General features: G+C 47.6%; 1 protein-coding gene across 4 annotated transcripts in view; it reads right to left on the bottom strand.

The window, feature by feature from the left end:
• pde4dip (phosphodiesterase 4D interacting protein) overlaps nt 1-24,699 on the bottom strand; it is a 330,703-nt gene extending 306,004 nt beyond the window's left edge. For 3 of the 4 annotated variants that reach the window (XM_085982652.1, XM_085982655.1, XM_085982653.1), the window contains exons 1-2: nt 24,406-24,699; nt 1,916-1,992 (exon numbers count right to left, since the gene is read on the bottom strand). In XM_085982652.1, coding sequence (XP_085838778.1) covers nt 1,916-1,992; nt 24,406-24,546 — 218 coding nt within the window. In that variant the 5' untranslated portion in view covers nt 24,547-24,699. Of the gene's footprint in view, nt 1-1,915; nt 1,994-24,405 lie in introns of those variants that run through there. The other variant, XM_085982656.1, reaches the window with a different exon arrangement.
• Between the last annotated feature and the right edge of the window lie 368 nt (nt 24,700-25,067).

The following is a 25,067-nucleotide window of genomic DNA, read 5'->3' as shown; positions in this document are numbered from 1 at the left end:
AGCCGCACACTGCTGGACTGAACGTGTGTAGTGCCACATTAAGCCTGCCCACTGCATTAATATCTTAGCAATGGCAGCACTCGCTGAATTTCAGCATGTAACCAAGTGCTAGTCATCCACTGTGTATCATAAATTCTGACTGGGGGTGAGAGAGGGTTTAAGAGTGCTTCCAGGTGAGAGAAAACCTTGATGGATCTGATTAAGTTCTGGGTCTCACATGCACACGACCATTGTTAAGCTTGGTTTGGACTTCAGCCTCCATCAACTTTCCACATTTACGGAATCTAGTGGTAACAGCTGGAAAGAGATTTTGAGGTAATTTCTGAACTCCCTCCTACAGGCAATTAAACATCAGAGAAATGTTGGAACTCGGATTCATGATCAGCCAGCGCCTGTGGAACTGCACCCTGGCAGAAGTCGTCGCCTGAAAGAGTGGACGTGAAAAAGAAACTAAAGAAACTCAGGTGGGGGAGTGGGGGTTGAGGTGGTGGGGAGGAACAGTGACACAGATTTCAGACCCACTCAACTACATGGAGTTGTTCATTTTCACAGTGAGATTCTTCAAACTAAATTGCATTTACAAACCAAAATGAGCGACTGTCAGTAAGGGACAATCAGCAAGTTTAAGTGTTGCACAGCAAACTATCAGTACAACAATTTCAAAATACCAGCTTGCTCCAGTGGACTAGATGTAGGACACAATAGAGTACCACATGCTGGATTGGGATGCAGGTATCAGTTCTTTAGTGTTTAACCAATATCTGTGCCCCCTATCTAGTAGTTTTACTAAGCAATGTGTGCAATTTTTTTTTAATGCAGCCATCACAATTGCCAGAAACAAGAATGATAATGTCAATTATCTATTGAATGTGATGATTTTAAACATACTTGCAAGAATCCCACGACCAATCAATTGCTGCAAATCTCTGCTCTGCTGCACATCTCACAACTTATGAGCCCCTGCCTCAAATGAACTTCGAAAAAAAATGTTAGACCACATCACCTGACTCCACAATAGTATAACGCTATAACTATAATGGTAAATGCTTCCCAAAAAAGCCTTTTAAACAACTTCAAAGCTACTTTAAAAAACCCACTAATTATGTGCCCTTCATCCACAAGCTTTGTATCTGGGAGAAGTCAAGTCGTTCCAGCAATCAACTCTCAACTCAAAGGCTGCGAGCTCAGATTAGTTGTTGTCACAGCATGGGGGCCACGAGGGCAGGAATGATTAGATCATGGCCAGGTGCATGCCATCTCAGACAGGGAAGAGAGAGATTTGAAAGTTGACAGGGCCTGTCCCTCCCTGGAATTTCATCTGTAGTAAGTTAACTATTCAGAGTTATGACTGTGATCACAAAGACATCCATTGCTCAGACTGAGAAGAGAAAAGCATGGGCACAGGCAGGAATCAGCAGAGGACAATCCTGGAAATAGAATACAGGGGCGGATTGGAGCCCCCGAAAGATTCATCGGGATTCTCACGGAAAAAGGGGGAGGTGGCAATCATAAAGCGCTCTGGAACCATTCACAGGGGCACTCAGGAAGCCTCCCAATTTTCAATATAGCCAGTCCGCCCTCGAGGAAATACTATATTCTTCGCACACAAGCCTCTGATAGGCAGCAGAGATGCCAGCCAGATACTTTGTAGCACATTTGCATGAATCTATTAAATAATTTTAAACAGACATTTATACAAAAGGGTGTATTTTACACACACTGAAGTATTTCTTAAAATAAAGGAAAAGCACAAGCAGGATTTTCCTTCAATTTTTCAAACTGGGATAATATGAGACAGACTGCTGCTTCCAGACAGATGTTACCTCAGTGGAAACAGTGACAGTGTTACTTTACAGTCACTGTAAACTTTAGCACAGGCACAATGATTCAGGAGGAAGCAGTAAATGTGACTTACGAGGCTTTCTCAAGTAGCTCAGTTTTTTCATTCAGTTCTCGTTTCAGGCTCTCCAGTTCTACCTTCAGCTCGATGTTCTGAAAGACAGATGACTTGGTGAGTGTCACAGCTTTGATAATGATTAAGGCAAGTGATTTGCTTTGGTTCAGGTCTGCTTAGAACCTGGCATTTTCACTACCTCTGGGATTTTTTTTCATGCAAAATTATGGCACTCGGGCAGCAAACTGTGCTATGCCCAGTAAGTGTAGAAACTCATGTTGCAGGTAGTCGCACTGCGCTAAATCAGTTGCTCTATTAATGATCTGGGACAAGATTGTTATAAATGGAAGGTGACACAAATATGAAAATAAAGATAAGATCTTAAAGAAAAAAATAAAGACTTGCATTTCTATAGCGCCTTTGATGACCTCAGGACCTCCCAAAGCAGTTTATAACCAATGAAGTACTTTTGAAGTGTAGTCACTATTGTAATGTTGGAAATGCAAAAGCCAATTTACACACAGCAAGCTCTCACAAAAAAGAATGAGATAAATGAGCATATCCTCTGTTTTAGTAATGTTGGCTGAGGGATAAATCTTGGTGGGAAAACTACTAGAGACCATTGCCAAGGAAAAAATGAATTCTCACTTAGAGAAGCATGGGTTAATAAGGGACAGCCAGCATGGATTTGTTAAAGGCAAATCGTGTCTGACTAACCTGATTGAGTCCTTTGATGAAGTAACAAAGAGGGTTGATGAAGGTAGTGGAGCAGATGTTGTATATATGGACTTTCAAAAGGCATTTGATAAAGTACCTCATAACCGACTTATTTGGAAAATAGAAGCGCACAGTATTAAAGGTGATGTGCCTCAATAATTCCGAGACTCGATGTTAATGAAACAAAACAAGGCTTTTATTAACTTAGAAGATAACACGCAGTGGAGAGAGGTATCTTCCATCTGGAGCTCTGCAGTACTGGATATATGAGGCCAGACTGAGCTGGCTTACATAGAGGCCAGGTATGGGCGGAGCCCTACACACAACACATTCCATACATTCCAATAAACAATAGGAGAAACCTGAAACCAACCACAGTCACAGGCAATACAATGGTAAGGGGGAACCTGAAACCAACCACAGTCACAGGCAGTGATGAATGGAATATTTCATCACATTCACCCCTTCTATAGATTTAGTCTGTTCGAGGGTTTGGTAGTCCTCTGCGACCGACGTGGCTGTTGTGGTGTCGCGGGTGTCGGCTGGGTGTCCCCGGTGGCCTCCTGGGTCTCTGCCGGGGGTGCCGCCAGGGTTGTTGAAGGGGTAGTTGGTGGGGGTGCCGTTGGTCGATGTTCTTCCGGGGGTGATGAAAGAGTAGTGGGTGCGTAAGAGTTGCAGTGGTCGTCGTTGCTGCTATTGCCGTGGTTGTTGTCGTTACCGGCTGGGGCGACGTCTTTTATTGACACGGTGTCCTCCCTTCCGTCGGCGTGCCGGACATACGCATATTGGGGGTTGGCGTGGAGTAGGTGCACTGGCTCCACGAGAGGGTCCGTCTTATGGCCCCTCACATGCCTTCGCACGAATACCGGACCTGGGCTGGAGAGCCATGACGGCATGGATACGCCTGAGGTGGATTTCCAGGGAAAGCTAAACATTCGTTCATGAGGCGTGGCATTAGTGGCAGTACACAATAGCGACCGTATCGAATGGAGCACATCTGAGAGGACTTCCTGCCAGCGGGAGATAGGGAGGCCCTTGGTCCTTAGAGCTAGAGTGACTGCTTTCCATACTGTCCCGTTCTCTCGCTCCACTTGGCCGTTACCCCGGGGGTTGTAGCTGGTGGTACGGCTCGTGGCGATACCCCTGGACAGCATGTACTGGCGTAGCTCTTCACTCATGAAGGACGCCCCCCTATCCGTGTGGATGTAGCTCGGCATACCGAACAGGCAGAACAGGCTGTTGAGGCATTTAATGACCGTGGCGCTGGTCATGTCTGGGCAGGGGAAGGCGAATGGGAACCGGGAGTATTCGTCCACAATGTTCAGGAAGTAAACATTGCGGTCGACGGACGGGAGGGGGCCCTTGAAATCTAAGCTGAGCCGCTCAAAGGGCCGTGTAGCTTTGATTAAGTGGGCTCTATCAGGGTGGTAGAACCGAGGCTTGCACTCAGCGCAAGTGCGGCAGTTCCTGGTCAGAGACCGAACTTCCTCAATCGAGTAGGGTAAGTTGCGGGACTTTATGAAGTGGAACAGCCGCGTGACCCCTGGGTGGCAGAGGTCGTTGTGGAGGGTCTGTAGCCGATCCCCGGTGGCGCTGGCACACGTCCCTCGTGAGAGGGCATCTGGGGATTCGTTAAGGGCCCCTGGCCGGTAAATGATGTCATACTCGAAGGTGGAGAGCTCGATCCGCCACCTAAGAATCTTATCATTTTTAATCTTCCCCCTCTGTTTATTATTGAACATAAACGCTACCGACCGCTGGTCGGTAAGTAGGGTGAAGCGTTTGCCGGCTAGGTAGTGGCACCAGTGGCGCACTGCCTCCACGATGGCTTGGGCCTCCTTTTCCACGGAGGAGTGTCTGATCTCGGGCCCTTGGAGGGTCCTCGAGAAGAAAGCTACGGGCCGCCCCGCCTGGTTGAGGGTGGCCGCCAAGGCAAAGTCAGACGCATCACTTTCCACTTGAAATGGAGTGTTCTCGTCCACTGCCTGTAGCGTGGCCCGCTCAATATCCTGCTTCATGCTTTTGAAGGCGGCGTGGGCCTCAGCAGAGAGCGGAAAAGAGGATGCTTTCAAGAGGGGGCGGGCTTTGTCGGAGTAGTTGGGGACCCATTGGGAATAATAAGAAAATAACCCCAGGCACCTTTTCAGGGCTTTGGGAGTGTTGGGCAGGGGCAGCTCCCGTAGGGGGCGCAATCGGTCGGGGTCTGGTCCGATTTCCCCATTCTCCACCACGCTGCCTAGTATGCAGAGGCGCGTGGTGTTGAAAACGCACTTGTCCTCGTTGTAGGTGAGGTTGAGTTTTTGTGCGGTTTTCAGGAACCTCTCGAGGTTCGAGTCGTGATCCTGCTGGTTGTGACCGCAGATGGTGATGTTGTCGAGGTAGGGGAAGGTTGCCTGCAAGTGGTGGTCATCGACCATGCGATCCATCTCCCTCTGGAAGACCGAGACCCCATTCGTCACCCCAAAGGGGACTCTGAGGAATTGGTAGAGGCGTCCGTTCGCCTCGAAGGCGGTGTACGGGCGGTCCTCTGGTCTGATAGGGAGCTGGTGGTACGCTGACTTGAGGTCGATGGTGGAGAACACCCGGTATTGGGCGATTTGGTTCACCATTTCTGATATGCGGGGTAGCGGGTAGGCGTCTAGTTGGGTGTACCTGTTGATCGTTTGGCTATAGTCGATCACCATCCGTTTCTTCTCGCTACCCCTTACCACCACCACTTGGGCGCGCCACGGGCTATTGCTGCATTCAATAATGCGCTCTTTCAGGAGCCTGTCTACCTCGGTCGCGATAAACCGCCTGTCCTCCCAGCTGTACCTCCTGCTTTTGGTCGCTATTGGCCGGCAGTTAGGGGTAAGGTTCGCGAATAGCGAAGGCGGCTTTACCTTCAGGGTAGCCAGGCCGCACACTGTGAGGGGCGGCTGGGACCCACCGTACTTGAGCGTGATGCTTTGGTGGTTGCACTGGAAATCCAGGCCCAAGATCACGCTCGCGCATAGATTCTTCATGATTAATACTTTAAAATTATCGTATACAGTCCCGTTAACGGACAATTGTACCGTGCAGTAACCCAGAATGGTCGATGTCTGGGTTTTATCAGCCATAGAGATGGTACCCCGAGTAGGGACCACCTTTAGGGAGAGTTGTCGTGCCAGTTCAGGGTGGATAAAACTCTCCGTGCTTCCACTGTCAATTAAACATTTAACCCCGCACCCGTTTACCTCGATGTCCACCATTGATTTGGATAGCGGGTGGGGCCTGGTCTGGTCCACTGTGACCGATGCCACTGTAGGGCCCTGATCGAGACAAGATGGCGTCCACGCTGTCTGCTCACAAGATGGCGGACCCCACGAGGTGGGGCAAGATGGCGTCCAAGGTGGCCGCTCCCACGGCGCACACGCGGCGGTGGCGGGTTTTGGTTTTCCGGCGGGGTTCCCTCTGCACACCTTCCCGAAGTGCCCCTTCTTACCGCACTTAAAGCAGGTGGTGCCTTTCGCCGGGCACGGGTTTCTGGTGTGCTTTGGCTGCCCGCAGAAGTAGCAGTTGAGTCCCCGACGCGTCGCGGCTGTCATAGGGCTTCTGGGGGGAGAGCGGGGCCCCGACGGTGTCGGGCTGCCGGGCGGGGAAGATGCCTTCCAAGATGGCGGCGCCCTTGGTGCACACGTGGCGGCGTGGACGGCGCGGGCTGAAGAGTAGGCGTCTGAGTTTCTCTGGGCCACATCCAGGGATCGCGCGGTGTCCGCAGCCTGTTTCAGGTCCAATCCCGTTTTTTCCAGCAGTCTTTGCCGGATGTAAGTGGAGCTGAGGCCTGTGATAAAGGCATCGCGAACAAGCTCGTCGGTGTACACTGCGGCTTTTACATCTCGGCACTTGCAGTCTTTGCCAAGCATTTTCAGGGTGCCTAGGAACTCCTCCACCGATTCCCCAGGTCGCTGTGCGCGAGTGGCGAGCAGATGCCTAGCATACACCTCATTCGTAGGCTGCTGGTAATGCGCCTTTAAGATGTCGCAGGCGGCCAGGTACGTGTCGGCGTCTTGGATGAGGGGGTACCCAATTCCGCAGAATTCCGAGTTTCATACTCGCAGCGTCCGTAGCGTCTTTGACGGCTGCGGAATTGTCCAGGAAGAATTCCATACACATAAACCAGTGTCCGAAGCGTGCTGATGCGTCCGGAGCATGCTGATCCAAATCCAAATGTTCGGGTTTCAGGAGTTGATCCATTGTGTTGAAAAATAAGTTAATAAAATTGATGTGCCTCAATAATTCCGAGACTCGATGTTAACGAAACAAAACAAGGCTTTTATTAACTTAGAAGATAACACGCAGTGGAGAGAGGTATCTTCCATCTGGAGCTCTGCAGTACTGGATATATGAGGCCAGACTGAGCTGGCTTACATAGAGGCCAGGTATGGGCGGAGCCCTACACACAACACATTCCATACATTCCAATATACAATAGGAGAAACCTGAAACCAACCACAGTCACAGGCAATACAATGGTAAGGGGGAACCTGAAACCAACCACAGTCACAGGCAGTGATGAATGGAATATTTCATCACAAAAGGTACGGTGCTAACTTGGTTATGTAATTGGCTAAGGGATAGGAGGTAGAGAGTAGTGGTGAACGGATGTTTTTCTGACTTGAGAGAAGTATGCAGTGGGGTCCCCCAGGGGTCTGTATTAGGACCACTGCTTTTCTTTTTTATATAAATAACCTGGACTTGGGTATAGGGAGTACAATTTTGAAGTTTGCAGATGACGCAAAACTTGCCAACATAGTAAACAGTGAGCATGATAGTAGCAGACTTCTGGAGACATAGACAGACTGGTGAAATGGGCAGACACATAGCAGATGCAATTTAATGCGGACAAGTGTGAAGTGATACACTTTGGGAGAAAAAACATGGAGAGGCAATATAATCTAAATGGTACTATTTTGAGGGGGGTGCAAGAACAGAGGGACCTGGGGTGTATATTCACAAATCTTTGAAGGCGGCAGGGCAAGTTGAGAAGGCAGTTAAGAAAGCGTATGGGATACTTGGCATTGTAAATAGGGGTATTGAATACAAAAACAAGTCAGTCATGCTAAACGTTTACATATCACTGGTTAGGCCTCAGCTGGAGTATTGTGCACAATTCTGGGAACCACACTTTAGGAAGGATGTCAAGACTCTGGAGAAGGTACAGAGGAGGTTTACCAGGATGATACCAGAGGGAGTTCAGTTATGTGGAGAGATTGGAGAAGCTGGGATTGTTCTCCTTAGAGCAGAGGAGTTTAAGGGGAGACCTAATAGAGTTATTCAAAATTATGAGGGATTTTGATAGAGCAAGTAGGGAGAAACTGTATCCTCTTGCCAACTGGGTTGGTAACCAGAGGTCATAGATTTAAAATAATTGGTAAAATAACTAGAGGGGAAGTGATGAGAAATTTCTTCACACAGAGGGTTAAGAAGATCTGGAACACACTACCTAAAAGGGTGGTGGAATCAGATTCCACAGGAACTTTTAAAAGGCAATTGGACATGTACTAGAAGAGGACTAATTTTCAGGGTTATGGGGATAAAGCTGGGGTGTGGGACTAAATTGGACAGCTCTTTCAAAGAGCTGGCACAAGTCTGTTGGGCCAAATAGCCTCCTTCTGCACTGTAACATTCTTTGATTCTATTCTAGGACACCGGGAAAACTCCCTGCTCTTCTTTGAATAGTGCCATGGGATCTTTTACGTCCACCTGAGTGCCATGGGATCTTTTACGTCCACCAGACGGGGCCTCGGTTTAACATCTCATTCAAAAGACGGCACCTCCATCAGTGCAGCACTCCCTCAGTAAAAGAAAGACTTGCATTTAAGCGCCTTTCATGACCACAGGACATCCCAAAGCACTTTACAGCCAATGAAGTATTTTTTGAAGTGTAGCCACTGTTGTAATGTAGGAACTGTGGCAGCAAATTTGCACACAGCAACCTCCCACAAACAGCATGGGATAATGACCAGATAATCTGTTTTAGTGATTTTGATTGAGGGATAAATATTGGCCAACACACGGGATAACTCCCCTGCTCTTCTTCGAAATAGTGCCATGTGATCTTTTACGTCCACCTGAGAGAGCTGATGGGGCCTTGGTTTAACAACTCATCTGAAAGACAGCACCTCCGACAGTGCAGCACTTCCTCAGCACTGCATTGGAGTGTCAGCCTAGATTTTTGTGCTCAAGTTTCTGGAGTGGGATTTGAACTCACAACCTTCTGACTCAGAGGCGAGCGTGCTACCACCTGAGCCAGGGCTGACACTACTGCACTGAAGTGTCAAAGACCAATGGAGCCTTACTTAACGCTCTGGGGGTAGAATTTCTGCGGTGGTCCTCCCGATCTTAAATTCGGTGGAAGATTGGCGGAAACTCTGGGAAACAGCGTAAAAATAGAGTGTTTTTCCCGAGTTTCTGCCAAAGTTACAGCAGATGATTGGGAGAATTCCAGATAAAAAGGGCCCACCCAAAACATTAACATTAATTTCTCTTTCATATGGTGGGCCTGTGGTGCATTTCCGGCATTTTCTAGTACAGCTCTTTATATTCTTGTTCTTTCTCACCCAGACTTTCTCCCTCAGTCAGACTTTCTCTATAGTTGTTTTTAGCACTATTCTATATAGTCTGCCTGTCAGCAAAAGCATTTTGTGTAGTGCGATACAGCCCTAGGGCAATTTTTTTTTCTCTGTCTCTACACCCTGCCCTCCTGATATTAATTTGTGGTGGAGGGGTGGTGAAACCAAATTCAAACATCAGTTGAGGCTGGGATTTGTACCAAGACCTCCATCCCAATAGTCAGACACCTTACCACTAAGGTTAAATGAAAACTGCAGTGAAATTTGGCAAATTCCAACTTGCTTTGTAATGGTCCTGTGAAAATACAATTGCAAATCTGCTTGGTTTGAAATCCAGAAATAATGAGCATTTATGGGTGAAACCACAGATAATTGTGCAACCAGGTCATTCTCAGGTTATTGTGTTCAGTGAGGTGTGTAAGCACCGAACCCTTGGGACCTCATGACAACTGGGAAGGCGATAAGCCAAATACTGTATAAATCACTAACAATTGCTTTCAGCGTTCATTTCATTTGCCATTTTCCTGCCCAATTGTATAACTAATCTTTGTTGGCCTTGATGAACTGCAGAATTCTAGACGTCCTGATAATATTCCACAAATATCCCTTGTATTAGAAAATGACCCTATCGATTACAATGGAGATTTTAAGATCTTTTGCAAATACAGTGGGAATTACCCCCTATGTCCTTGTTGAAATCAACTTGCTCAACAACCTTGGCACTGATTCAAGCTGCAGTATGACTTTATAGATGCTGGCAATCCTTCGAGTATCTCACCTAGGTGGTCATTCTTCACATGTAAATGTTGGTAGAAATCCTCCCAGGATTGAACTTGGACCTTTCTGAGGTAAATGGCGCGGCAACTCGCTGGCCTAACTCACTGCGCCATTGGAGAGGCAGGTCACTAGCTGTAACTTTTTTTAAGATTACATTTATTTGTTTTTCAAGATTGGATAGGAAGGACCTATTTCCCTTAACAGAGAAGTCAATAATCAGGAGGCATAGATTTAAAGTAATTGGTAGAAGGATTAGAGGGGAGTTGAGGAGAACTTTTTTCACCCAGAAGGTGTTGGGGGTCTGGAACTCATTGCCTGAAAGGGTGGTAGAGGCAGAAACCCTCATCACATTTAAAAAGTACTTGATATGGACTAGAAGTGCCGTAACCTGCAAGGCTACGGACCAAGAGCTGGAAAATGGGATTAGGCTGGATGGCTCTTTTTCAGCCGGCGTAGACACGATGGGCCGAATGGTCTCCTTCTGTGCTGTAAATTTCTATGATTCTAAAATAAGCAGTAGATTTAATACCAATCATGTAGGAAAGCCCTTAGTCTCTGAAACGCCTGCCACCTGCCATTCAAACCACTGGATACTAGTCCACCAAAGATGCTGGGCAGCCTGAACCCTGGCTCTCAGATTCCTGGTGCATCTCAGATTAATACAGCGTGCCACACGTTAATCCTCTGTCAAGCAAGTGGAAGTATGAAAGGCTGATGTTGAATAGTGTCTAAGTACAGAATATAATAGAAATAAATTACAGCCAACTCTTTTTACTTCAAAGTTGGCTAACTTAAATTTCTGGATATTTAACTTTTTGTAGACTTTTTAAGGTTGCTATTTTAATTATGTTAGCTAATTCAAATTACTGGATAATTCAAAATTTTTGCATGTAAAAATGACATTGACTTATCAGGGGTAGACATTGGCCTACTATAACTCTTAACTTTATTAACACCCTGCTTTTATTTATTCCTGAGCAGTGGATCGTCACTGAGCCCCATCGTAAGTACAAAGTCTCACAGATAATTTGTTTCAGGAACTGAAGCCAGCGATCTGCTTCTATATTTAGGTTTGTGATCTCCTCGACAACAACTCCAAGAATAAACCCAACTTGGGATGTAAGTGATGCACAGCTCGCCCATTGGCTGGCAGCTCCCAAGTACATGAGGCAGATTCTGTAGCAGGTCAGTAATGAACCTGTTACCACATTCATCATGCTCACTGCTCACTCAGGAGGTGTGCAGGAGGGAATACTCTTTCATTCTGCACTTAATGAGAAAGAAAGGAAGAAAGAACTTGTATTTATATAGTGCCTTTCATGACTTCAGGATGTCTCAAAGCACTTTACAGCCAATGAAGTTTCTTTGAAATATAGTCACTGTTGTAATGTAGGAGACTGTCAAGTCTTTTTCTTCCCTCGCCCAGCTTCTAAAAGCACTGATTAAAGCTGGAGTACGACTTTATAGATGCTGACAGCCTTCTAGTACCTCACCCTAGTGGTCATTCTTCACATGTAAATATTGGTAGGGTATTCTACAAAGGAAGGCAGAACATCCAAGCCCAATGCTGTCCTCATCTGGCATTCACATCCCTTTCACAACAGTTACTAGACAGCAATGCAGAGTAATAACGCTGGCTGATTTTTCTCCTCCCAAATCCAGGAGTGATGAGTCCTATCATAGCCCTACTACTGGCTTGGCCCAGGTCAGTAAACTCAGCAGAGACCAGGGATCAGATTTAGGACCATCGTGGGTATGGCTCAGTATCACACTTGGGAGTGTATTTACCAATTGAACCACTAGGATGCTATCAGTATAATATTGAGAATAAGATGTGTAAAAGAGAGATAGAACAGGGGTGGGGTAGATGAAGTGAATTAAAAGCTTTGTTCTCTTCTCATTTGATATGGAAGTGCAATGTTCAGATACAAATGAAAATTATATCTAGGGTGGGAAATATTCCAGCATGAGTCCAGCTGACACTGAACATCATGCCCCCAAGACATGGTGATTTTTCACACGTCTACTCATTATCCTGCGGTTTTCGAGAGCAGGAAAAGGTTCTAAGGGGAGTGTCCCCCTCCTCCTCCAAAGCATCAGTCTATAGAGAAAGTAACTTCACATTTTTACATGGAGTAATTTGATTAATGACCAAGGAGAGGCATCATTTGGCTGCACTTGTGCACCACCCAGGGGCCTGTTCAATGAGGGAGAGGGTGGAGATATGAGAACAGGCTGCCTGAATGCCTACTCTGGCACATTAAGAGCAACTGGCAACTGTATCATGCTTCTCAAGCAACTGAAATGCATCACAGTGCTTAATGAGGAAAAGGGTGGACACTGATTGGAAGGAGAAAGAAAATATAGAGCGGGGTGGGGGGGGGATGGTGGGAGGGTGGGGTGTGGGGCGGGGAATGGTGGGAGGGCTGGGGGGGGGGGTGGAGAGGAGACCAAAGACAATGTAGAGAGTGGTCTTCAGGAGGCTTTTGAGGGGAACTTTAGTAAGGACCTTTTTCCCCATCATGAGTAGACCACAGACCATTCTTTAGCCCAAAAGCTGTAAACAGGTGACCTGCACTAAGGTTTCAGCCCACAAACATCCATATAAGTCACTAGGAAATGCACAAACAGTATCCAGGGTTCCTTCCTCCGTGGAGAAATTGGCACTGAGATTAGGAAACCTGCTGCATTTGGGATGTAAGCTCCTGTTTCATGGTGATGTACATTGTGACACCAACCTGATGTACCACTGGGTCACGGTTAATAAAAACCATGGTGCAGAATCCAAAGTAGGTTGATGCCTTTTTCCCCCCCAAGTCCAAAAGTAAAGAGGGAGCAGGATAAGGGTTGGAGAAATGGGATCGTAACTTGAGTTCTCATTTTTTTTGCTTAGAGTGAAAATTGATTAGAAAGCCTCAATAACAATAACAGATCAAATGACACTGTTTGAAGAATAGCAGGGCCAACATTGTTCCCCCAACCAACACCACCATAAACAGACTGTCTGATCATTCATGTCATTTGCTGCTTGTGGGATCTTGCTATATGCAAATTGGCTGCAATGTCTGCCTACATTGCAACAGTGATTGCACTTCAAAAGTAATTAATTGGTTGTAAAGTCGTATGACATCCTGAGGACACAATAAATCATTATAATTTCTTCCTTTATTCACAAGCACCTAAAAGGCAGACAGAACCCCTCATCCAAATGCTACACTAATGCGTCAGCCTGGATTATTTGCACAAGCAACGTGGGGTCAAACTCAACCTTCTGACTGAGGCAAGTGTACTACACATTCATCCAACTTATACACATATGTGCATCACATGCGTTCATGCCTTCCCATAACACATTCATTTTCACTTAGTTCACTGGTGTTGAAGATGGCCAATATGTCCAGCTTATACCCACTGAAAATAAACCGCCTGGTTTCACAGCATATGTCTGGCACAGTTTCAAAAAAGCAATCGAAATGGACTTCAGCTTCGTTTAAAAAAACCTCTTCTACAAAATATGAAGTGTTCACTCTCAATCTCTCACCCAATATATAAAGCAACTAATTAAAACAATATATCACAGCGGTTATGATATCTTCATGACTCCTTCTAATATGACTGCAGATTTATGAGACAGGCCGCAGTATGCGCACTCTCTCTTATTAAGTGGTCCACCCCACCCCTCCTTATCATCATAGCCCAGTTGTTAACCCTTACCTTGTTGAATAGGCAGGAGCTCTATACAAAACCTAACAAACAATGTGACAAACTCTTTAACTTATACTAGTCTGCAATATTTTTACTTATTCCCCCAAAATGGGAAGTGTTTGAATTAATTTGGGTCTGAATAAATGAGGCTTGTGTGCAAGCAGACAGGGGACGATTTTAACTCTCAGTGGGTTTCTGATGAGTGTTATGTATTGTGTGTTCTCCTCCCACCTGTGGTGGCGCTGTCACAGGAGATAAATGGTTGGGTATTCACAGAATCACAGAAACCCCACAGTGCAGATAGAGGCCATTTCGGCCCATCGAGCCTGCACCGACACATATCCTACCCGATCCCCGTAACCCCTACACCAACACATATCCCACCCTATCCCCGTAACCCCACGTATTTAATCCCCCTAACACTAAGGGTCAATTTATCATAGCCAAGTCTCGGTTAAGTTTAGCTCTTTTTGTTCGGAACTTTCCAGAACTTCCTTTCCTTCCAATAAAGCACTTCATGTTTGAATCTCTGAGTTCTGAGTCCTAAATTGTGTCTAGGTAGAAAGGTACCGACACAACAATGAGAAACCGTGGGAGTCCGTTTCTGGCCCACCCGGCAGCAGCATGAGGCCATGCCAATTTTAACCGGCGGGCCTCATTAACATGCTGCTCTTCCACTTTCCACCTGTTCTGGGCAGGCAGTGACTGCCGGCCTCACAAAAGTTGGCATGCAGTTAAATGCGAGGAAGATGATTCTAGGAGAGTTTCACAGGAGGGAATTGAAGGGGGCAAGGGGGAGAAGATTCCAGAACAGGGGAGAGGCCTAAACTTTCCTTGTGAACTCCTGCTCCTCCTGGTCCCAACAAAGGAAAGTAAACAACTTACCTCACAGGGTCTCACATCCCCACCATCTTCAGACCTGCTTCAGCCTGCTCAGGCCCGAGTTAAAATGCTGTTGGAATCTGATTGGCATCATTGGATCTCGATCTGTATGTATCAATTAAGACCCAGCAGGTTTCAGGTGGGTGCCTTTACAGCCTGCTCAGAAGAGCAGGTTAAAATCGGACATGGTGGAATCCAGGCAGCTCTCTGGCAAGTAAGTAGCCCGGGGCATTTTAATTGCCCACCTGCTCAATAGGGTTAAAATCCACCCCAGAATCTTCACAGGCTGCAAGGGATCTGACACAATTAAGATTATCTCCACATTGCCAGGAAATTACATGTGTGCCCATCACAACACCACTGGGAATTGGACACACGTGCAGGAAACATGGATGTCAACTAGCGGCCAATGAACTGGTTGCATGCATAGCCACTAAACTAATAGGTATGTTGACATATAAACTACTAGACCACTGTTAAAAGTGGATGAATAGCCAAAACAACACAAAAATGGACACTGAGCCCTATGACTATCATTGTGATTGATACATAAGGGTTGATTTTTAACAGATGGTGGGAGTCAATGTAATGTATGTACCTTTAAGGGGGGAACTACTTTCTACAGCTCATGTATACTGTAGTACCGGCAGTGACCACACCTGTATATAACGCTGAGTAGTAATCTGTTGTTTCAGTTGCAGTTTGAACCACGTTGAGTAAACACCTGTTGTACCGTTCTCTGCAGTCCTTTTCTTATTATTACACGGACGTAACAGTGGTGACGAGCAAGTTCGAACCTACCTGCAACTCTGCATCACCTCCCAGGGATTCGCTCCTGGAGAACAGTGGAAGAAGGTCGAGTCCAGAAGCACGGGCGTCGACCACGGGCAACCGCCCAGTCATCCAGCGGAGATTTGAGCATCGCAGGGGAGGCTGTCGAGAGCCAGGTTTGGCTTTCCAGTCACGGTGGTCCAGCGAAACGGGCTGGCAACAGGTACTGCGCAGACCCTTCCCGGACAGCGACGGGCTAGAGCCCGACCGAGCGGCACAGAAAAAGGCCGAGCAGCGTCGACGGGGGAGAGAGAGAGGGCAGAGCGCACAGGGCGCAGCCGGTGTTCAGGACCGAGCGGCGTCAACGGGGGAGAGAGGCGAGAGAGAGCAGAGCGCAGCCGGTGGTCAAGGGCCGAGCAGCGTCAACGGGGGAGAGAGGCGCGCAGGAAAACGCAAGGCGCTGCCATTGCCACGAGGACCGCAGAGAGCGGCGTTGGCAGCAGCGCAGGAGCAGCGCACGAAACCCACAGGGCATTGCCATTTGCCACGAGGACCGCCGAGAGCGGCGTTGGCAGCAGCGCGGGAGACGCCATTTTAAGTCGCAGCGGGGAAGAAAGGAAAGCGCGGGAGATGCCATTTTAAGCCAGTCTAACCACACCCAAAAATGCCAAAGAGTGGCAGTATCACAGCGTTCGACAATGAAGTCGAAGATTGGACGACATATGTCGAACGCATAGAAGTATACTGCAAGGCGAATGAAGTGCCAGATGACAAGAAAGCGCTGGTATTGTTGAATTCAATGGGTGCAAAAATGTATGGCTTACTACGAAACCTAGTAACCCCAGAGAAGTCAGCAGAAAAGGATTTTGAAAACATAGTGTCAATCCTACAGGACCACTTAAACCCCACACCGCTGCTGATAGCAGAAAGATTTAAGTTTCACAAAAGGAACCAGCATAAAGGTGAAAGTAATGCTGAGTATTTAACGGAACTGCGCAAGCTATCGAAACACTGCAGTTTGGAACGGGACTAGCAGATACTTTAAGGGACAAGTTTGTGTGTGGGCTTCAAAGTGAAGGAACCCAGAAACGGCTTCTATCAGAAAAGGATCTTATGCTGGACAAGGCTTTCAGCATTGCAGTATCACACGAAGCAGCAGCACGGGGCGCTGCAGAGATACAACGGAGACCGCAAGAATATGGCACAAATGAAATGTCATACGGAACAGTGAAGTGCTATCGCTGCGGCAGAACAACACACGACCATAATGATTGCTGGTTCAAGGACAAAGTGTGCAGACAGTGTGGAAAAGTAGGACACATAGCAAGAGTCTGCAGGTCGGGAAAGAAAACCAGCAGCAAGAAATCTCCACAGGAGAAGTACAAGAAGGTACATAAGGTGACAGAGAGTAGTTCAGACGAACAGAAGAGTGATACAGACTCCGGAAGCAAGGAGCTGGGTTGTCTGAAACTACATAATGTGATCAAAATGGAGGATCACCAAACTATCTGGGTCACGCTCAAGATAGCAGGAGTCCAAGTGAAAATGGAATTGGACACAGGATCAGCCCTAACAGTCATAAACCGAAGGGACTACAAGCGGCTATTCTCACATATACCCTTGAGAGATACAAAGATTGTCTTGAAGACGTACACGGGGCAAAAAGTCTACCCCAAAGGAAAAATAAGGGTGAACGTTATATATAACGGCAAGGAAACACCAAAAATGGACCTATATGTATTGCCAGATGGAGGACCACCACTACTAGGACGTGAATGGATCCGGAAGATACAGCTAGATTGGCATTCCATACAAGCACTGACTGTAGATGCCAAAAAGGATGACGACCTCACACCTGGACGACTGTCAAAAATGCTAACTGACGCACAAGAAGTGTTCCAGCAGGGACTCGGAACACTAAAAGGCATAACAGCGACGATCAAAATAGAGAAAAATGCAAGCCCAAAGTTTTTTAAGGCCAGACCGGTACCTTATGCGATCCGCCCAGCCGTCGAAGCAGAGCTGGAAGGTTTGGAACGTTCAGGAGTACTGTCCAAAGTGGACTGGAGCAAGTGGGCTACACCCATCGTTCCTGTAATGAAGAGGTCGTTGAGTAATACGCCTGGGGAACCAAAGAAGGTTCGCATCTGTGGGGACTTTAAGGTGACAGTGAACCCAGTCCTTCACACTGTACAATATCTGCTTCCGCGGATTGAAGATATTTTCGCCTCGCTATCTGGAGGGAAACGCTTCACTAAGATTGATCTGGCCCAGGCATACCTGCAAATGGAGGTAGAAGAAGCCTCGAAACAGTGCCTCATGATCAACACTCATAAAGGTCTCTACCAATACAACCGGCTGGTGTTCGGGGTAGCATCAGCTCCGGCTATTTGGCAAAGGGCAATGGAACATGTCCTGCAAGGGATTCCAGGGACCCAGTGTTATTTGGACGACATCCTGGTCACGGGCGAAAATGACAGTGATCACCTCGCCAACCTGGAGCAGGTGCTCACCAGATTGAAGGAATATGGGCTCCGAGCAAATCACCACAAATGCGAGTTTTTCCAGAAGCAGATCTCGTATTGTGGCCACGTTATTGATAAAGAGGGGTTACTTAAGTCCCCATAAAAGATTGAGGCAGTAGTCAAGGCTCCAGCACCGGAAAATGTGTCACAACTGAGGTCGTTCCTCGGGCTGGTGAACTACTACCATAAGTTCTTGCCGAATTTGTCTACCGTACTACACCCACTGAACACCCTACTGCAAACGGGGGTACCATGGAAGTGGAGTGACGAATGTAAACGAGCTTTTCAGAAGAGCAAAGCATTGATCACATCAAAAGAGGTGTTGGCTCATTTCAACCCAGCACTACCAATTCGGTTGGCGTGTGATGCATCACCCTATGGCATTGGAGCGGTGCTGTCGCACAAATTCCCGGATGGCTCGGAGAGGCCAGTAGCCTTTGCGTCTCGGTCACTAACCTTAGCCGAGCGTAACTACGCCCAGATTGACAGGGAGGCCCTCAGCCTAGTGTGGGGAGTGAAAAAGTTCAATCACTATCTGCACGGGCAGAAGTTCACCTTGCTGACTGACCACCAACCACTTGTCTCCATCTTTAATCCAAAGAAGGGCGTTCCGGTGATGACTGCGCAACGGCTACAAAGATGGTCCCTTTTTCTAGGGGCGCACCAATATGAAATCGAGTATAAGGGCACGAAACAGCATGGAAACGCTGATGGGCTATCACGCCTGCCACTGCCTACTGCGGAGGAAGCACCAGCAGTGGATCCTGTCGAAATATTTCATTCGACTATAATTGAATGCTTGCCAGTAACTAACGCTGGTATAGAGAAGGAGACCCGAAATGACCCGACACTCTCTCGGGTATATGATTTGACGGTGCAGGGATGGCCAGCACATGGCGACTCACTGTTGCCAGCATTCTCATCCAGAAGAGAACAGCTGTCAGTATGCCAGGGGACCTTGATGTGTGGATCCCGAGTGGTAATTCCACCCAAGTTAAGGGAGAGAATGCTCAATGAGCTTCACAAGGTCATCTGGGAGGGGTGAAAATGAAAAGCCTTGCTAGGGCTTATGTGTGGTGGCCGGGGATCGATCAGCAAATCGAGGACCTGACAAAGAGCTGCTCAGGATGCCAGAAGGTCCAAAATGCACCACCACATGCCCCTCTACACCCATGGGAGTGGCCCTCATCTCCATGGCAACGGGTGCATATTGATTTTGCTGGTCCATTCATGGATTCAATGTTTTTAATAGCCGTGGATGCGCACTCGAAATGGCCTGAGGTGATCAAAATGTCCTCCACCACCACGGAGAAAACTATTGCAGTCCTATGGACCATTTTTGCCAGGAACGGCTTGCTAGAGCAGATTTGCTCTGATAACGGACCACAGTTTGTGTCCAAAGAGTTTCGAAGATTTATGAAAAGGAATGGGGTAAGGCATTACACATCCACCCCGTATCATCCAGCCACAAATGGATTGGCTGAGAGGTTCGTACAAACCTTTAAAAAAGCAGTAAAGGCCATGTGCGATGACGACATTCCACTGCAGCATAAGGTGGACAATTTCCTGTTAGCCTACAGAAATGCGACACATGCAGTCACCAACCAGGCCCCGGCCATGATGTTCTTTAACCGAAGGTTGAGATCTCATCTGGATTTGCTCAGACCAAATGTACGAAGAGATGTTGAGAGTAAGCAATTCCAGCACATCAATGAGAAGCCGACAAGGAGCTTCAATGTAGGGCAACCAGTCTTGGCCCGCGACTACCGAACAGAGAAATGGCAACCAGGAACGATATGCACACGGCAGGGGCCACAGTGGACGTTGGGGAGAGTATCGTGAGACGCCATGCTGACCAGGTCCTAGAGTCACAGGAACGAGTCAACCCCATGCCTCGCCCATACGTACCTGGTGATGAACCCGACGTACAGGTAGCATCTACCCCAGAAACAGTAGCATCGGAAGCTGATGAACCAACCGACGACAGGGGGCCAGAATCGCCTCCGCACCAAGAGCAAGACACTCGGGAAAGTCGCTATCCAGAAAGGATCAGGAAGCCTCCCCAAAGACTGAATTTATAAATAGACTATTTTCAGCTAATGTTGCATGTTAAAAGTGTTAATTGTAATTAGTTTGATATTTAATTGTTAAATGAGTGTTATGGTACTGTTAATCTAAAAGGGGAGGAATTGTAATGTATGTACCTTTAAGGGGAGAACTACTTTCTACAGCTCATGTATACTGTAGTACCGGCAGAGACCACACCAGTATATAATGCTGAGTAGTAATCTGTTGTTTCAGTTGCAGTTTGAACCACGTTGAGTAAACACCTGTTGTACCGTTCTCTGCAGTCCTTTTCTTATTATTACACGGACGTAACAGTCAAGGGTGCGGGGGCCAAAGTGGGTTCTTAAAAATAACAGGGAGGCTAAGCGCGAGATGCTGTTTGTGTGAAGCAAACAGCAGAGCGGTGTAAATTGTGCAGCATGTTCTGCAGATTCGCAACTCACATCGTATATCTTAATCCCGGGCTACCGGGCCTCATTTACATGCCCCGACTCTCACCTGAAGCTGGCGGGAATGACGTCACCATGGTAATGGTCCCGGCAAGGTAAGTAATCATTGGGCAGGACGGGGAGTCCGATTCAAGTGCTTAAATGTAACAAAAGTACAGTCACTGTAACTTGCCCTTCACTGTAATACTCCAACAGAACACATTGGCCTAGAAATTCGGTTGTGGGTCCGCCAGGGCTTTAGCGCCCGAAATTTTGCGCCGGCGTTAATGCCGCTGCGCCCGACGAAAATTCGGTTGCCCCGGGCCCAGACGGCGGCGGCCGCTAATGGAGGGTTTTTGAGCCTCACTATGGGCGTTCAGTGCAGTTTTGAGGCGCTAATCCCCCGCTGCGGCACCCGAGGCGGTGCGGCAGGCTGGGGTACTGCAGGCCTCCTCCTTCTGTTAAGGAGGAGCTGCCTGCAGCCGACCGCTGGCCGGTCGATTCGCCCGACAAATGAGCCCGGCACCTCGGGGAAGAGCCGGGCTCGCGGGCCACACACATCAGTGCCGCGGGGGGGTGGTGGAGGAGTCCGGGGAGGGAGGTGCGGGCAGGCGGCCGCCGGGAAAGTGGCCGGCCGCCGCTCCACCTTTATGCGCCGGCGCAAAGGTGTGTAACATCCCTTTCAACAATCGTTGGTTGCGGCTGCCACGGGCGAGGCAGCCGCAACTGAATTTGGGCTTGGGGCCGGGTTACCACGGCAACCGGGACGCTGCGCACACCGATGACGTCATCGGTGCCGGTGCAGCGCTACCGGCTAACGCCGATGGTAGGGCCCAATGCAATTTCGTTACCAGCTATAATTCCGGCGCAAGACCCTCTAACGCCTCTAATTGGGCGCTAACCCCACCGAATTTCTAGGCCATTGTCTGTGACTGCCTTGCTAATGAAGAAACCATGCAAAACATGCTGTCTGTAACAGGCGTCATGTTGCTTATACTCTGTGATCTATGTTTTACAACTCACTCATAACCATGTAAAGCACCATCTTTATAACAAGCCTCTCACGGTAACACAGACAGAGAATGTATGCTCCACACTATAGAGAATCGAGATAAGACCACACCGTGCCTTCAACCGTCTAGGCCCTGAGCTCTGGAATTCCCTCCTTAAACCTCTCTACCTCTCCCTCGTTTTTTAAGACCCTCCTCAAAACTTACCTCTTTAACAAAGCTTTTATTCACCCCTGCTAATATTGCTTGCTTAGGCTTCATGCCTCTGTAAACCGCTGTGGGCTTTTTTTCTACTTTAAAGGAGTCATATGGATGCAAGTTGTAGATACCTTCTTTTTACACACTTTTCCTGTAAAGCTCTCTGCTGGAGCACATCTGTGCTCAACACAGAGAATCAATATAAAGCACGCTCTTTATTTTCCTGCGTATACTGTCATTGCAAATCTGAGCGTTACTCATTTCTGGTGTAATACGGTTTCCAAACAACAAGGTAAACAACTTAGTCTTTCCGCAAAATGTTCCAAAGCAGATTCTAGCAGATCGTATAAAATATAGGGGGAGAAATTCAGTAGGTTGCGCCACCCGTTAGCGCCTTAAGAGGGCGCTAAGTGGGTTGCAAGCCAACTGGCGCCCGGGCGCGGCACTGCCCACACCTCCCGCTAAATTCCGCGGGACGTTAGTGGTGGCGCTAAGCGTTAGCGCTGCGCCGCTGCCGATGACGTCATCGGCGTGTGCAGTGCCCCGCTGACGCCCCGGCCACGATATTCGGCAGCGCCCCCCTGATTTGCCGCCGGATGCTATGTCCGATGGGTTCAGGGGGGCCTACCTGCGGCCGGGGAGGCGCAAATTAAAGGCGAGGTGCGGGGCGGCCATTTTTGTTGTTGGCCACCTGCCAGCATCTGCCTGCGCTCCCGTCCCCGGCCTCCTGAACCCCCCGCCCCCCCGCGGAGTGCCGGCTGCGCTGCACAAGGCCCCTCCCCTTTAAGAAGGGGAGGAAGGCCTGCAATACCGCAGTGCGACGTGCCGCAGCGCACGTAGCGCCACAATATTCACTCGCAGCACCCCAAGAGGGATGCGGGGCGCCTCCAGTAGCGCCGCGCTTCCCTTTGGGGCGCAACCACTCAATTTCCGGTGCGGGGGCGTGCCTGTTTCCGGGGCGCTATTTTTAGCGCCCTGGCGAGGCTGGCGCCCCAAACAGGGCTATACTCAATTTCTCCCCCATAATCTTTAAACAAGTTCTTTAAATGGCTCCTAAGCAGTGTTATCCAGTAATGGATAGCTTTTAAAAAGTTTCTTCAACCCTGTCCCACTGGGCTCTGTTAGTAACTAGAGTCAGATCTGAGTTCTTCCCTAAATGTCTCCACCTCCCTACCTCCACCTTTAAGACCCTCCTTAAAATCCACCTCTTTGACCAAGTTTTTGGCCACCCCTCCTAATATCTCTTTTTTTGGCTAAACATAATTTTTTTTTGACTGATTAAGCAACCTGTTTGTTTGTAGCTGTCCATCAATCTATCCCAGTGATTTGTATGCTTTTGATTGGTATTTACATTATCTAATCATGTTGCCAGTATGTGCAAAACTCATTTTTATCCATTTAAAAAATGAGATATACTTGAAATATACTGGCAGCCGGATAGTAAATCTACCAGGTACGGACATCAACCGGATAGTAAATCCTACCAGGTACGGACATCCGGCCAGATAGTAAATCCTACCAGGTACCGACATTGACCGGATAGTAAATCCTACCAGGTACGGACATCCGGTCGGATAGCAAATCCTACCAGGTACCGACATCGACCGGATAGTAAATCCTACCAGGTACGGACATCTGGCTGGATCGTAAATCCTACCAGGTATGGACACCGACCGGATAGTAAATCCTACCAGGTATGGACATCGACCGGATAGTAAATCCTACCAGGTACGGACACCGACCGGATAGTAAATCCTACCAGGTACGGACATCCGGCTGGATAGTAAATCCTACCAGGTACGGACATCGACCGGATAGTAAATCCTACCAGGTACTGACATCTGACTGGATAGTAAATCCTACCAGGTACAGACATCCGACCGGATAGTAAATCCTACCAGGTACGGACATCGACTGGATAGTAAATCCTACCAGGTACGGACAACTGACTGGATAGTAAATCCTACCAGGTACAGACATCCGACCGGATAGTAAATCCTACCAGGTACGGACATCCGGCTGGATAGTAAATCCTACCAGGTACCGACATAGTAAATCCTACAAGGTACCGACATCGACCGGATAGTAAATCCGACCAGGTATGAGCATCCAGATAACAATGGGCTCTCCTTTTGATCAACGACTCAGAGGTTGTGAAAAATTAATTATAATTCCTGAATTGTGTGTTAGCTGCTTTATGCAAAACTACACCTCAACCCCTACAAGATTATTGCAGATAATCGAGATAATCCACTGTATTTGGGCAGTTATCTCCAAACAGAAAGATTGAAATTGCTAGAACCTAAGCCATTGAGGTTTGCTGGGTGTAACTTCAGTTTGATGCACATTAATTACAGAATTTGGACACATTAATGCTGGACACATGACCACTGGCATAGCATCAACGTCATCAATTTATTGAAGCAAACAATATTTATACCATAAAACACATTTCTTCTTATTCTCTATTTTCTTCTCTTTCCCTCTTCCAAACCTTCCTGTACCACCTCAGGCCAATGAGCTTTCCCCATCTGCCAGTTTCACTCTCTATTTGGCTGCTAAGTTGCGCATTAGCAGTCTGGGGTAACTCTCCCCCCATAAATGTGGCAAAGTGCCTTGGCATTGTTTGGCACCCATCTTTTGGTGGCATAGTTAATATAAAATAACATGGGGTGGGGGGGGGGGATATCAAGGTTTGAACCTATGTCCTACCTCGCCCTGGCACTGATTGTTCATTTTCCAACATATTGCCCTATAAATATTGTATTTTGAGATCTCGAATAGAATGCACTTTCAATGCTTTGCTCACACAGACAAAGTGGTAAAGTCTCCTACCCTCTTGTAGATGTCCTCGCTGCTGTCATCGTATTTCTGTTGTATTCGCTCCTCCAGGAAATAGATCCTGAGCTTGAGGCTGAAGTTTTCTTTTTTCAAGTCATTTAGATGCTGGGAAAGAGTACGGTAACCGTTAGACATGGCAGGTGATACGGGGGGAGCAAATGCCCCCCCCTCCCACTCAGTGCAGTAACATCTCAAAACAGACTAGAACCAACAAAACATTGTGAAAGCTGTGAGGACGCTCTCAGCACACAGTCAGTGTGCCATCGCAGCTCATGTTTGGGTGTAGTGGAAGGCAAAAATCTTTTTTTATCTCAAAGAGGAATGACAGGAATCTTGAACAGACCAGCATACTGCATGACAAGTGGCACAAGTGATGTAAATCGATCCCCTTACCAGTGAGAGGCCCTGACTAACTTCACATCACCTTATTAGTTTCACATTGACAGGTGCCTGCTAGTCTCCTTCGCCCTGCCCAGCAGTAGTTCAAATCGAGGAAGCGTTTTTACAACTGCTTTGAGAATTTTGGAAAAAATATTGTAATAAACAAACTTTACAACCATGTCCAACATTTAATGCAGATTATAATTCTAAACAAGGGGTTGCATCATCTGAACCCTTTAACTTAAACAATTACAAAGAATTCAGTTTAGACTAAA

Source organism: Somniosus microcephalus, chromosome 3, assembly GCF_052327205.1.
Source record: "Somniosus microcephalus isolate GS21.2 chromosome 3, FLI_Smic_1.0, whole genome shotgun sequence".
In the NCBI taxonomy this organism is placed as follows: Eukaryota; Metazoa; Chordata; class Chondrichthyes; order Squaliformes; family Somniosidae; genus Somniosus; species Somniosus microcephalus.
This window is presented reverse-complemented; position numbering and strand designations above follow the sequence as displayed.